This window comes from Perca fluviatilis, chromosome 22 (assembly GCF_010015445.1).
Source record: "Perca fluviatilis chromosome 22, GENO_Pfluv_1.0, whole genome shotgun sequence".
NCBI classification, from domain to species: Eukaryota; Metazoa; Chordata; class Actinopteri; order Perciformes; family Percidae; genus Perca; species Perca fluviatilis.
In genome coordinates this window covers 23,195,314-23,211,330 of record NC_053133.1, presented here as the reverse complement: position 1 = coordinate 23,211,330, position 16,017 = coordinate 23,195,314, and the positions used below count along the sequence as shown (strand labels likewise).

The following is a 16,017-nucleotide window of genomic DNA, read 5'->3' as shown; positions in this document are numbered from 1 at the left end:
TTTGTTCAATGAATGTTGTATATGGTTTACTTTCATTTGTTTTAAATTCAACAAGCAATGTGGTGTGTTTTAGCAAAATATTAAAAGCAGCAGAAATGCAGAACTAAGTACATTTGGATATCTGTTTATTTATCGCAAGTAATATCGTTATTGCGATATTCAACAATTATGCCTTTAATCATCAGGAAAGGTTAGATATGAAAGGTGAGAGAGAGGGGGAAGACATGCAGGAAATTGCCACAGGTTGGATTCAAACTCTGGGCCTCTGCATCGAGGAATAAACCATACATGGGCACGCTCTACCAACTGAGCTATCCGGGCGCCCAGAATATTCCCTTTTAACACCTGAAAATATTGCTTTCGGTGAATTATGGACTCTAAGTTAAAAACCATGTAGTATCGTGACGGAGAGGAAAGGCCAGTCACGTCAGTTAGTTGTCGGTGTCACAGTGCGATGGGAAACCCTGATGTGTGGCACTGATGTGTGGCACTGGTAAAACATTAGTGTGCTGCGCGCCTGTCAGACCTGCTCACCCTTAACAGGAAGTGTTGAGATGTTTAAATGTGAGAGAGATGTTAATTGGACCAACGCTTTATGAGAGTGAGATGGACAGAGGGGGAAGAGATGGACAGGGCGTCCCCACTGATTCACAGATCTGAGACTGATAAAAGGCGAGCTGCGGGGGAGGGGGCTGTCCGCCAGAGCGAAGACGACAACTGGAATTTAAATGCTGCTTGAATACCTCTGCAAAAGAATGAGCTCAATGCTGTGTTTTATAAACACGCAATATATATATATATATTGCTATATTCATGAATTTTAAAATATTATGTGGGTGGTGTGTATCAGAATGGACACAGGAGCAAGAATAGTCAAAAAGTTTTCTATTTCGAGCTAGGAACGCAGGTCTTTGCTTCTCTTTTGATACATTTACACACGATTTCTAAAGCAATGGAAAATAATGCCTAATTCATCAAACTGTCAGTCAACACTGATGTAACTCGGCCGCTACCATTGCAGTTGCAGTAGTGTGTAAGCAGATTTTCTTCGAACTGTCTCCAGCACAGTGATTGAACCATTCACTTTGTAGCAACATCTGCCTGCTTCCTTGCCCCAAGGAATGTGCATTTAAGCTACTGCACTGTTGCCAAACTGTCAAAGCATGTGTCGGACAGCTCTCCATGTATTGAAATAAATCTGCCAGGAGCCCAATTATCAGAACAAGTATTTATTTAAATTAGTTTCGTTATGAATAAGTGACTGCATGTTAATAGTAATTCACCAATAAAAAAAGTGAATTTAGTGTTATGCTTGAAGTTCGATCAAGTAATGACAATGACTTGCATATGCACAGGCACACTGAGTAAAAATGAAACTTATCTTTCAAATCTTCCAGCTGTCAATAACACAGTGAATAAAAAAAAAGAACAAAAACCAAAACAAGATGAGTCAGACACCCCACTGGTGATTTAGATAAAAAGGTAATACATTGTGGGAGAATCATAATCTTAATTCTACTAAGGAATTCTTAATTCCCATGTGGCCTATAAATGTGCTCTTTTTCCTCATTTTCTTTCTTTTTCATAGTGCAATAGATTCAGCTTTTAACAGCATTTGTAATGATGGAAAAGAAAAAGAAAATTCAAGCGTGACTACACTGTACACCCTCCTCACACGACCCTCCAACTCTGCAGTCATCGCCAACTTATTCTTTATTTGGACGATGAGGTGGAATATTTGTCTGTTGCGGCTCCTAACAACCCCCACAAGTCTCTGTGGGCACTTGAAAAGCAGTCTGGCGAGCATCTGTGAAACCCCCAAATCTCTTGCACTTCATCCTCTCACGAGGGAATTTACCTGGCAGCGAGAAAGCAAGCTTATCTGTGTATGAAATGCTAATGTGAATAGCCTCAGCTCTACTTTGTGGATGAGAACACGCGGCACTCTCTCCTTGTTGTAAAACCCACCTGCTCTGTGTGTGTTAGCATGTGTGAAACGGTGAAACCTGCCAAACTCCGGTAGCCTCAGCCTGAATTTAGACTTCTCAGACACGAAGAGAACCAAGAGCTGGAGGTGAAATGAATATATTTCCATTCCGAATCTACTCTTGTGTCTTTCTATTTGGGAGAGGATGACTTAAATCCCAAACACATTAGACCCTCAACCAAGTAGTGCTGAAATGATTAGCCAATTCATGGATTAGTCAATTTAGGAAATATTTATCAAGACCTATTATAACTGATTAATCATTCAAGTCATTTATCAAGCCGATATGCTTAACAATTAATTGGTTTGTTAGGATAAATCAATCGTGAACAGATGAATCAATAAATAATGAACAGTCATGAGTTGGAGCCCCACAGCCAAACATTTGCCAGGTTCCTGTATCTTATGTGCATAATTCTGATGGACCCTTGTCTGGATATTGTGCCGCAGTGAGAGAAGAGCGAAATGATGATGAGGAGGCAAGTTGAAAAACTGCGGGGGGGGTTTTCCCTTGCAGTGGCCAGCAGATGGGTGCTGTCTGCTCCATCCTGGCACTCCCGCTGTATGATTAGATCTCAAGAATCCAGCCATTAAACACACAACAGATGGGACATTTTCCATCTTCCACCCAGCTATCATTAAGCAGCCACACATCATATAGTGGGGTTGACGAGTGCAGGCATGTTTTTTAATTGGACACCAACAAAAAACCCCGACATAGAACTCCTCCTTTACCGATATAATAAAGGTTGTTTAACTTGGCATGTAAACATGAGGAGATGAAACCATCAGAGCCTTCCCGCTCTCATCTCGACAACCTTTGCCTTGCCGAGCCGTGTGAGGAGTGGTGTGTTTGGATTCGAGGTAATCAAAGCTGAGGGTTAGGACAGATGGTGTTTGGAGGGTAGTGTACTGGAAGGACAAGTCGCTGTTGACTTTGGGAGACATGGTGGGAGGAGGTGACTGACAACACCATTCGGCCCACATGACTCAGTGGGAGTCATTACTGCAATGGGCCTAATTACCTTCAGGCCTAATCTGTGTTTAAAAACCTGCTGCTTATTGCTTTTTATTACCCACAAGTGTTGGAAAAAGATTGAACTGCAAGTTTGGAGCATTTGTTTGTTTTGTTTTCTACATTTGTATGCACATGAGGGAGAGAAGAGACAGGAACTGTTAGAATATTTTATATTTCCAAGCTTCAGATGGCTAATTGTAGCGTCAGTGTAGTCCTGAATTTTTGGACTGTTTACACAGAGGGCTTTAACTGTCCTTGTACTATACAGCACAATTGTGTTTGGGTTTGTTTTTACTTTAAAATGTTACTCAACTGTTGTACTGTCTGCAGCCTGAAAACTAGATTACCCTCAGCATTATCACTTTAGACAAGAAGAAAGAGAGTTGATTCTCAGATCTTCAAATATCATTATCACTTTGACAAGAAGACAAGTCAAGGGAAGTGTTATAGAGCTGGGTCATGATTATTACTAGATTATTTTAACGTTGTCTTTTGACGACCATGCTTGGCTTATGCAATGTGGTCAAAGCTCTATTCTTGCAGGTGTTGGAAAATGTGCTCAAATTAACTTGCAGAAGAAAATATCAATCAGTCGCTTGTGGAAAAGTCAAACTGGCAGAATTTTAGTATTCTAGTGAAGATGCAAGCAATAATTGTTGGGCTTGGGAAGCAGGAAGGTTGGGAAAACTGTGGCCATGTCATGTGGGTTGCTTGTCTGAATCTCAAGACATATTTCTGGATCACCAAATACTCTTAAGGTGGGAAGAGAAAGTGTGATATTCCAGACAGCTTACATCTGTTATGTGGCTGTGTGGACAAAACTGTCATCACATCAATAGTGGGTGATGCTAATTTGCCAAAAAAGACTCCTGATATTACTAAAACATGTGTTTCACAAACCCTAAACTAGACCAATAGCTGAAAAGTGCTCGCTTGCTAAACAGTTTTTGTAGAAAAACAAACCACTAGAACAATTCATTCAGCCAGGATGTCCTGTGTGTTTTCCAGTATGATGACATTGTGGAAATCCTACAGTCTGCTTGGCTAAACCATTGAATCGCTGGCACAATCTCTCCAACCTATTTGTCTCCTCCAATTTCGTGGAACCTCAAGGGTGTGCTGCACATTCAGAGGATTGCCCCGCCTGTGAAGCTGATCGTACTAATCTGCTTCCTTTCACAAACAATGAGCTGGGTCAAGTCATCCAATAGACTCAGGGCAAAAAGCCTTTTATTTTTAGAACAGGTCGAAATCAATCAAATGCATTATTGTAGTTTTGACAAACGTGGCATTATCACTAGGGTTGGGCATCATTTGGATTATAACAATTCTGATTCCGATTCTTCCTTTCAATTCCAGTTCTTTGAGGGGTGGAGTTGAAACGGGTCACATGCTTATTTCAGAAATAACAGGAATGTTTTATTTTGACTAAATGGTAGTTTGCAGTTTTACCGGGTTTTTCAACGTAAAACAAAGCCACACTAGAGCGCCGCTTACTGTGCTCCATGGCTGCAACACAAGTGCCTGGCCGCTACGGAAACCAAAACTTGCGCATGTTAAATTTGGAACATATGATCGGATTTGAAACGAAATCCTCCAAACGAATCCAATAAAGAAACAATTCCAATGGAATCGTAACTTTTGGAAGAATTCCAAGTAGGAATCGGTACTCAATGCCCAATCCTTGCATTGACTCTGAACATAATTTTACACAGCATTTAGCTCAAACGTTCTGTGATGCATGCAGTCCATGAGGGATTATATTCACACTTCAGCACTTGAGGTATATGATAGGTAAAGCTGCTTTTATATGTAATAACTGTATAATAGTATATCACTTTTTGATGCTACAGAGAGCCAAACCGAGATGGGAATTTTTATTTATATGGTCCTAATATGAAATAAAAATCCTAGAAAAAACTAAAAGTTTTAGGAAAACTACTTATAATGTAAAACTACATATAAAATGTTAGTAGAAATGCAGTGCTATCAGGGTTGGAGTGGGATGAAGTGAAATATCTTCAGGTAAATACAGACAGTAAGTCTGGGCTAACAATGGATGCTTTAATAAAGCCAACAAGACATCGCTTAGAAACAGGAAACTGTTTTTGTTTTGCTGGCAAGGGACCAAAATACATTTGTCAAAATGAATTCAAAGTCATTGTTTAGGTCAATGCAGAATGCTGAAAAGCTTTTACACAGAAACAAAAAGAGATTTTAAACAACAGAAGAAAGGAAAAACTTTATAGACAAACGTGTGCTTATGAAGTGACTCCCTTCGGACTCATTTTATGACTCAGCCTCAGACTCTACTGGGTCTTATAAAACATAGCTCTATCTATTGAGATTTCCAATTGAACCCAAGAGCACTTGCCTCTGCAGATAAACTTGCATAACTCTTAACTCAAAACAATACCTTCCAGGAGTGGGTTATATGGATGAAATCCGCTTAAAGCATGTCCAATTTTATATTGAGATTTTTTTCTTTAGGCTAATCCTGAACCAAACCTGGAAATGTAAGTGACTTCATCACATTGATGCAGAAATCATATCAAAATTGATTGTTCCCATAAAACAATCCTGCTCATTGATTTGCAACATTGCAATAACAAAAAACATCTAGAAATGATAAAAGATGATTGCAGTAGAAAGAAAACCATAGTATAGGCCTATTCTTCAGTATGAGTGTTGTTTAATCACCCAACCTCTGTGTGAATTGACAAGTATAGTCCTGGTAAGTCTGATGCAAGGAACATTCTAGTACTTTCCTTATATCATATAAGAATGGAATAACAGGATATCAGATGGGAACATGTTTACTAAGAGGTCAGGTTGAGCTGGACAAGCCAGTCCTTAAAGGTCCCATGGCATGAAAATGTCACTTCATGAGGTTTTTTAACATTAATATGCGTTCCCCCAGCCTACCTATGATCCCCCAGTGGCTAGAAATGGCGATAGGTGTAAACCGAGCCCTGGGTATCCTGCTCTGCCTTTGAGAAAATGAAAGCTCAGATGGGCCGATCTGGAATCTTCTCCTTATGAGTTCATAAGGAGAAAGATTACCTCCCCTTTCTCTGCTTTGCCCGCCCAGAGAATGTTGTAATGTTGTAAACAAGCAAAGTGGCAGTTGGTCTCCCCCCCCTCTCTCCTCCTCAATAGCATTTAAAGCTACAGACACAGAAATGGCACAAGCTCATTGTGGGACTGGCTCTAATGGCTGCAATTCTGCACCAAGGCTGAATTTCAGGAAAGAGACTTCAGATACAGTATTAAGGGACCACTAAGGCCTATATAAAAACATCCAAAAAGCAGCATGTCATAGGACCTTTAAAAATCATTTCCCATAATTTCTTTTTAAAGAATTGTGTTGCAATAACAAGGGCCGTATGTGACTTTTGAGAGGGGATAGCATCAGGCAGGTGGGATTTGATGATTTAATACTCTTCACAGTTTATAATAACTTGTATCTTGCACTTTTGGGACAGTTGCTCTGCAGACTCTGTTTTCAAGATTCAAGAGGTTTATTGTCATGCACAGTAAAGACACCATTACACCATGCAATGAAAATATTGCTTTTCCAGTCTTCCTTACACAACGAATGAAAAAGGAGAAAATAAAATAGAGCTTAAACAAACAATAAAAAAGTTGTAATAGTTTTGAAAAAAGATTAAAAAAATGATTTGTTCCTAAAATGAAGATCTCTATATTGCACCATCTCTGCCTCCTTGAATAATTCGTCAACTGGGGAACCTCCAACATTAGCCACCACTATTTGATTTAGACAAATGTATATTGTCTAACTATTAGGGATCGACCAATTATCGGCCTGGGCGATTATTGGGGCCGATATTTGACAATTTGCATATTATGTGTATTGGTGTTTTATTTCACAGATAACCGATAACGTTAATTAATAAAAAAGTGCTCTACTTTAACTCCGCTTCGGTCTGCAACACTTGCAAACTTGAAATACTTTAGGCATTTAAACAAACTAAAAAAGATTGGTTCCAAATATCTGTTATCGGTTTCATTAACTACTAATAATCGTATCAGTATTGGCCCTGAAAAAACAGTATCGGTCGACCTCTATTTACTATTTATTGTTGTATCACCCCAATGACACAGCTGCATTTGTTCCAACGCAGCCAAATTCAGTTGCCTTTCCCTGTTACAGTACAGTCTTTATAAAGCTACGTGCTATAAGGTAAAAAAAAATTTCAGATCAGATGCTAGAGCACACATTGCATCTACTGGTGCATATGATATTCTTAAGCTTGCCATCCATTACAGCAGGTTCATAGAGACCTCCTTCTGATTCAGCAGAAACAACAAAGAAGAAAAATAAATTCACGTTCAGGCCTCAGGAACACTTCGCAGCTGTGTTACAGTCTGATTTCATACGAGTACATTTTGCTGTGTCAATAATTTTCTCCTGTGCTGTTTGTGTCTTCCTGTACTTAATTTAACACTCTTGTTTGTTTACCTCAGCTCAGTGTAACATAGCCGGAGAGTATAGAGGCAACACACAGGTCCTTTAAATGGGTGGAAAATGTTTGTATTTCTTCCTTTTTCCAGGTGAGGTGAAACGTCAAGAGGCTCTTTCAGTGTGGTCTCTTTCAGACTGAGGATAGAACAGTGGTTCAGTGATATGTGTTTTGACCGGCCCCAGTCTTCTGCTATCTGGTGTTTGACACTGGCAGAAAGCTGATGCTGTGAAATCAAATGCAGTGGGTGAGCTCCCAGCAGGAGCCCTGAAACATTAGCTATTAGCGGCAGGTGACAGGAGCCTGTACTCCCTCTTTGCCGGACTAAATTTAGGTGTCTCCCTGTTGCTCTCTCAACATCTCTCCCTCTCTGGCTGTCTTTCATTTTACTTTATCTTTCTGCCTTTTTAAGCATTTTGTCACCTGCGGTGTCATCAGTGGCTGGGGTAACATACAAGAGCTGTTGGATGTACTCCGGCTGAGGTCTTATTCAATTTTAGTTATTTACGTGACCACTTGATGCCATGTTATTGAGTTTTCCTGTTCCCATGAATAAGTGAAGAGACAAAGACACTGTTTTTTTATCTGCCTATAGTGTCCTAGCCACAGGTTGTACAGTCCACCAGTAAGAAATTAAAGTATGAAAAGGTTCAATGTACTACTGGGGGTTACTAAAGAGGGCAGGAAAAGGTACAATGCTGGGAATGGTTCTCTGGAAAAATTAACAAAGACTGGTCATAGGTGTTTTTGTGCAAGTGCACATATACAGATGTGATAAATATGTGATGTAACCTTTCTCAAAGATATTAAATTATTCAGTACAAAGAAAAAAATTTGCAAGGTTTAATGGATATCTTTCTGGGAAACAAATGATCCAGCAACTATACAATGGAAGTCTTGAGTACAGGGTTGCCTCTAAATAACATTTTCATCACTGATGAAAGGATTGAGGATTTGAGGAATCATTCAGTGAACGTATTTTGAAAATTGAAATTCGCACATCTTACATATAGTTACGATAAAACAGAGTAAAGTTAGTCCGTCTCTCAATATTTTCTAATTTCCCTACTGCGTCTGTGACTCTTCAATGCCAAGTACTTATTGAAGATGTACATCTTTGAAAATGGGTCACAGACATGTAATTTCAGTTTTTACAACAGCTTGGCACTGTAGTTTTTAGCATACGCTGCTCAAGCAGCAGTAAAAAGTGCATTTGTCGGAAACTATTCTTTTTACAGTAGATAAATAGACATTTGGTGCGCTAACAAGTGTTTCCAGCAGCAGAATGGTTCATGTGGGAAAGTAAACTACAGGCCCGTGTTGTAGCATGTCATCTAATCAACGATTTGTCCCATTAACACAGCCAGATCAAAACAGAATTGCATGTGCATGTACAGTAAACACAATCACTTGTGCGTGCATCCGGCCAAAATCTCTGTGGGTGCCGCTGTCCATAACCCATCCTGTTAAACGCTGCACATACATAAACATGCCATGGGCAGAAGGCTGCACAAAACAATATCATCATCATAAACAGGGGGACGTTATTTCCATTGAGAGAGCCAGATGCTGTTGATTTCATGACTCCCTGAAATGTGTTTTATTGTGTGCTTAGAATAAGCATGATAATAAGATAATTAAAAGACTGATTGAAGAGAGCCCCAGGAGGTGCAATTGAAACAACTGGAAAATATATTCTCGATCTGAAACGGAGTCCGACTCACTCAGGTACCAGGATAGTCTCGCTGGTGCTTTGACTATGTAGGGAGATTTGCCAGTGTGGTTGAATCGTGACATTATTGAATCACACTGAACCGGGAGTAAAAACAAACTTAAAACCTCTGATATATATTTTCCAAAGAACTCCATCAGTTTTCTTTGCAGGGCTTGGTATCATTTTCTCAGTTACTGCAAGAGAGTAGGGGAAGCAGGATTTGGGCGTAGCTCTACCTATGCAGATGAGAATCTTTTCCCAGATTACACGTGTTTAGTGTGTGGCTGAGTATTTATCGCCAGCTGCTTGAATCTAAGTCGATTTGGAACAGCTTGACTTTGCTTTCACTGCCTGGGCTGGCAGTAGGAATTACCAGTTACAACCATCGCACCTAGTCAACATCACCAACAACTATAGTTGAGCTGCGTAATTTGCATGTCGAGATGTTTGAAACATGGGGATTAGTCAGGGGTTCTAAGCAAATCTTAATCCATATATGTGTAGAAATATTTATATTTATAAAGAGAAATACATAATTCAGTGAGTATCCTTCAAAGTATGTGACAGCCGTAAGTTGCATTAATGTCTCGTTTTAGCGTTTTTTTTCCCCTAATGGTGTCACATTCATTGTATGAGATGGAGCGCAGCAGCCTTTGAAGTCTGTCAGCTTCTATATCCTATTAAATATCAAATACATGTGTTTGTCCTGCCGATAATCCCCACAAAGCTGCTATTCAACTTGAGCACTTTGAATGTTGGACCAACTCTCCTGCTTTAAGTCAGCTTTTGCGACTCTGGTACATGTTATTATTATGATTATTATTATTATTTATTAGAACAACTTCATTTTACTTTGTCGTGTTTGTTTTAAATTGTTGACTCACAGTTCGCTCAGTTAACAGGTTTCCCTTGCTAATGCAGAAAGTTAGCTTTCATTATTTAGGGGTGGCATTTTCCTGGTGTGATAACTTGGTGGGATAACTGCATTTCTAAGAATTACATTGGGGACATTTTTTTTTTTACCAAAACAGACAATGTGACTAAAACTCTGTGTGACTGTCATGCTGCATTCTTTTCTGGAATTAATGTCAGTCAAAAGCCAGAGTATTATCCCAATTCAAAGTCTGCATTCAGCCAACAGTGATCCAAATCCTTTTAAGTGTTCTTCCTTCACCTTATTTATTGAGGATGTTTTGGAAACTTTGTAGCTGAGTGGCCATGGCCGAGAATATGAGCCAGACTTATACATTTTGAAATACTTTTGTCCTACATCGGTTACTGTGTCAGACCATTGAACAATTTTGAGACCAACAAGGGAAATTAAACCATATACATTTTGAATATGTGGTTGATTTGTCAAAGGAAACCCAGCTTCTCCAACATTTTCCTTCCTGAACTTCAGTCTCATTGTTAAAATCTACTATTTGTTGCTGATAAAATTGGGCCCAGGGTCAATTTAAAGTTACAATTTCAATGATCTCCATTTTCGTTCTCTTATGGTGATAAGCAGTAATTGGTGTGTTTTTGGATCTCACTTCCCAGACATTGCCGCTTTGTGATTTTTCCCAGGAATATTGCCACAGATGTAATTGGTAATACAGCAAATGCAAAGGGCTTTTATTAGCGAGCCATAGGCTCATTACCATTGTGTCATTCAGTGATAGATAGTGACTCAACAGACACAGATTTATTTAAATGAATATGTTCAAGACTATTACTTTAAGGTTCATATCTTCATTGAAGTGTTAACAATGGACAGTGCTGCTGCCTCTGGGTACTTTTGGCTGTACAGATCTTGCCACATTTGATAAAAAATAGAAGAAGAAAAAACGGCGTCAGTTCAGTGTTCAACACACTTAGTTTTATTTAGAATGCAGAGTCTTAGTTTTAAGAAAAGGGCTCAAGGAATTCAGTGTGCTTTCAATCCTTTCTTGAAAAGAGAGCGCCATTTAGTGGGCTCAGAAAATAAAGACAATGGTTCACAAAGCCTCATGAAGCTCCATTTAGCCATCACTACCTGAATGATATTCATGGAATCTGAATTGAAATGGTTATTATATCGCTAGTTGTCACACCGAAGGGCACCTCAGAACAGCAAAGGTCAAATGATGCAATCTCCTCTCATCCAAAAAAAAAGTCAGCAGTGAGGACCGATTTCATGCTTCAGCAGCACATAAATAATACATCTAACTTTAAACTCCATCCCAAGACTAGACACCTCTCCATAATACCTCCTCTTTAAAGACCACAGAGTTGCACACGCAGGTCTAAAGCACCTTCTTGCAAAAGACGAGCAGAGCTACACTTGAATGCTGAGTAACATAGAAATTCAACAAAGCTTGCAGTTGTTTTTTTACTACTTTAATGTCGTCTTCAATATACAGTTTTGATTTAGAACAAATGGTTTTCTTCTTTTTTTTCGCATTCCATTACACTGCCTTTTAAAAATCACCCTCTTCCTTACGTCTGAGTGGTTTGATTTCAGATAAGATAAGATTCACAGGATGCCCCGGTCATGTTAAAACATACAAATCAAACTTTTTTTTTTTGGGGATGTTATTTTAATAAAGCCAACTCATCCTTTGAGTCACGTGGCCGGCACTGTTCTGCTCTGACGCATGACCTCACAGGGCCGGATCAGTCACCACGCGGACATCCTTTTAATAGCACTGTGACTCCTCAAGTCTAAACTTAGTTAGTATCATCTGCATAATGGCTGGAATACTACACTAGATGTCTTGTTGCCTGTTTGTACATTTTCACAGTTTTCACAGAGTTTGAAGTGCAAGTCCTCGTTTGTAAAAATTTATGTGTTGCAATTTAATTGGAGGGTATTAGTGGACATTTAGCTTCTAATATCCACCAAATTCATCTCTAAGTCTGTGTTTCTCTTTCCCCTCTTCTCTCTCTCCCAGGAAATCCAGAATGGCTTTCAGGATTAACCTCTGCACTTGGTAGAACTACCCAGAAGTTCACGTCTGTTTGCACAGCATCTCACAGCCTGGAAAATTCCATAATGTAAATGTATCTTGCTTGTTTTTTTTTTCTCCATTAAACCTTCCGCTTTTGGCCATGAACCTTAGAGGATCTACCGGGACCGCTATTTCCTTAGTTTGGATATAGATTCCTCTTTTGCTTTGACTATTGCACAGGCCTGGAGCGGTGGCAAGTTGTGGCGGCGGCGGTGGTGGGAGGACCTTACCACTTTGGAACACGGGGATAACTTTTACAAAAGCACGCGCCACCATGAGGATATCCACCACCTCCTGTCTCTGTCCCTTTCTGGTCTGCCTCTGTTTCATCCAGAGGTGCTACGGGGCGGGCCACCACGTCCCCGCCAAAGTGCCCTCCAAGAACCAGACCAAACTGGCCAACGGGGAGACGGAAGTGCACCACAGGCCCAAGCGTGGCTGGATCTGGAACCAGTTCTTTGTTTTAGAAGAACACTTGGGACCAGATGCACAGTATGTGGGAAAGGTAGGATGTTTTATTGAACTGTACAAAACAAAGACATCTTTTGATCCCAGGGAACTTGCTCTTGAACAGCTTACTTGGCATTTTTCTCTCCCCGCTTGTTCATTGAGAAATGGGTTACAGCAGGAGCAAGCTGTTCTATTGAGGTAGATCGCCACGTCGGCATTGTACACACTTTTTTTATCTTCTGATGTGGAAATTCAGGGCTCATTTGTTGAAGGTGTTTTTTTTTCTTTTTTTCTTCTGTCTTTACGATGTCGGACCGACTACCTGTCATGATAATGTCCAAAGAATGAACTATTCTTTGTAATCAAGGAGTGCCTCTCAGCATGTCTGCCACTCGGGGAAGCCAGCTTTGCAAGAGTGGATTAAGTTTGAAAGTGAGAATAGCCCTCTACATCAAGCTATCTTTGAACTGAAATATCAGATTGGGTGTCTCTGTGGGAAATGAACCCAAATGTGATCTCTTGGTGGGAAATGAACCACCACAGTAAGAAATAGGACAGCAGTGCAATGGGGTTATAGTAAGCCAGGGTCCCTCATAGTTAGAACATTTTATGAAGGTAATTTCAAAGTGACGGATGTCCCTTACAGTGGAAAAGATATTGGTGGGTATTTTTTTTCTATGCCTGGGCGTAGGGTACGATGTATCCTTGTTGTTGGTGGTGATTTTTCTGTTAGCTCCGCAATAAGCCACAGGGCGCTGGTTAAGTCCTCTGCTTGCAGATTGCCTGTCCTTATCTTCTGAAATGTTAAAATGTGTTTCTCCGCTGCAGTGATCATTATTCTAGGCACTCAGGCACAAACTAATCCCCTCAACTGCACTCCGAGAGAAAGAGAATGAGAAAGGCACAACGCTCCTCTGACTGCACATATGTCTGTATTTCAACAGCGGTATACCATTTGAAGGCGAAATGAAAGAAAATAGGGATGACATGCTTGGAAAAAAAACTTTTGAAAGGGGAAGAAAACGCCAACAGTAAATATAACTTTCTGCCTCAAATGTCTGTTTATTGAATAAACCTGGGGGTTTTAATCACACATGTCCTTGCTAAGCCAACAAAGTAGAAGAGAGGTTATTTATTGGTGATACATGTTTTTGCTAATATTATTTGACGCATGAATGAACCATGAAATCCCACAGTGCCAACAAAAACAATCCCTCGGCATGTATGTATTTGACAATAACAAAGACATTTTGCAGCATATTCAAACTGCACGAAAACATGGTTAATCATTTAGACGTTAAATTTGTCCACTGCTGGGAACTTCTTGATTATTTGGTTTGCTGGCTGGTTGGCTGATGTGCTAGTTCTTCAGTACTCCTACCTTAAGGGTGTTGTTGTTGGGTGTGTGTGTGTGTGTGTGTGTGTGTGTGTGTGTGTGTGTGTGTGTGTGTGTGTGTGTGTGTGTGGCGGTTGCCGCTGATGAAAGCAAAATAAACATAAACAGCTAATCCTGGATGATAATAAAGCACTGAGAAGACACATAAACATTATTAAGGATTCAATTTGACATGCATGTTTAAAGAGATGAGGTCTCCAGATGGTTAGCACAAAAACACATTTAATTATGTGGGTTGGGACCGGTGTGCTGTGTCCTAATGTGACCAAGAGACAGACTGACCCTTAATTAGACGAAGACAGGAGAGGAGGAGGAGGAGGAGGAGGATTAATGCAGTCGGCACGTATTGCGCTGTATTGTGTTTTTTCCGTCCTCCCTTTGCTTGATTAAAAACTGCACATTAGCGAGCAGCAAATGAGCAGTTCCACTACAGGGACTTGCCAACACAGTCTTTGTCGATAATTACTTTCATCAAAAAAATTAAAGTTTTGAAAGAGACGTTTCATGATAAGATGCCATGGAATATTGCATACAGACATGGTATATTAATTATTGCATGGTCAACATGAAAAAGCAGATGTGTGCTAAAACAAATTGCAAGGTCAAACATTAAAGGTGCCCTGCCACACATATTTCATAACTTTATGATAATGTCTGAAGTTCTACCATGGACTCTGTAACATTTTTTGTGGGAAAAAAAATGCCTTGGTTACCTTGTTTCAAGCCATTCTAGCGTGGTATAAAAAGCCTGCAGGAAGACTCGGGTCGATTTGTGCCAGTTCTCATTAATATTGAACGAGCTAAGCTGCTTGACTCTGATTGGCTAACAGCTAGCCAATGAGAGCCTGGCTATCAGCGTCCTTTACCCAGCGCAACTGGGCGAGCTCATGAATAGTAATGAGCTCAGGCAACATGATGTCAGACTGACCAGCTTTTGTAATTGGCCTGATTTCTCCGCTTATTTCTTTTCAGTGGCTAGAGCTGACAGAGAAGGTAGCAATTCATTTTCACATTCACGACATAACACAAACACATATGGACCTAACATTTTTCAAAAAATACAAGTAAAAACGGTTTTGTGTGGCAGGTCACCTTTAACACAAGCATACCATAATGTAAGACTTGGCCTTGGCAGTTGGTAATGTTGTGTGCACTTTTTACTACTCTCACATAAAGGATAGCGTAGAGTGACTTCTGGGAATAAGTGAAGCGGCCAGTCTGTCAAGAACATTTTTAATCCCCCTGAGGTATCCCATAATCCCCAATGACACCTTTCTGGGGGGCTGATACTTTTGGGAAATGACAGCTTTGTGCATGAGTGAGACGCAAATGCTTGGTAGGGGACAGAGCTTGTCCAGATACGAGACAGGAGACAACCCACTCTCCCACTGGGAGGTTTGAATGTCTTCATGTCAATCAGCTCAGTGTGGTGCTTTGAAGTAGTCGGGCAGGTTACAGACTGGATGGTAATTTTTAGAAGAGATGCAAATCCCCAAACCCTGAATTAATATGAACTAGGGGTGTTGAAATTAATCATTTCATTGCATCGATGCAGTGACAGACTATAACCGGTTATTGCCTGACAATGTTACTTGTTGATTTTCCGTTTGCTGCTTTTTGTGTTTTTGCCTTTTTGTCTGTTGTGTTCAGACTCCGCTACATTCAGGAACTTTTTTGAGAGCAGATACAATAAAAAAGGGGACTTTATTTATCTTGAATTTGTTGATGAAAACCATGTGTTGTGTAGCAATATATAATAAAATTGAGGAGGTGACGCATCATGATGCATCGAGATATTGAATCGATTTGAATCGTTGACAGGAGAATCATAATCGAATCGTGAGACCAGTGAAGATTCACACCCCTAATATAAACTGCAGTGAACTGTCTGCTGTAATTTAGTTGGAGGATGTAGCGCCGCTGTTGGATGAAAAGAAATAGATCCTTGGTCACAAATTCTTGAGTGGAACCATCATTGGGTGTTTGGCCCACATAT

The 16,017-nt window shown here is 40.1% G+C and overlaps 1 protein-coding gene across 3 annotated transcripts in view; it reads left to right on the top strand.

Annotated features, from left to right (window-relative positions):
- Positions 1-16,017, top strand: part of LOC120552656 (cadherin-18) — a 179,392-nt gene that overhangs the window by 96,705 nt on the left and 66,670 nt on the right. For all 3 annotated transcript variants that reach the window (XM_039790844.1, XM_039790843.1, XM_039790845.1), the window contains exon 2: positions 12,119-12,680. In XM_039790844.1, coding sequence (XP_039646778.1) covers positions 12,450-12,680 — 231 coding nt within the window. In that variant the 5' untranslated portion in view covers positions 12,119-12,449. The remainder of the gene's footprint in view (positions 1-12,118; positions 12,681-16,017) is intronic.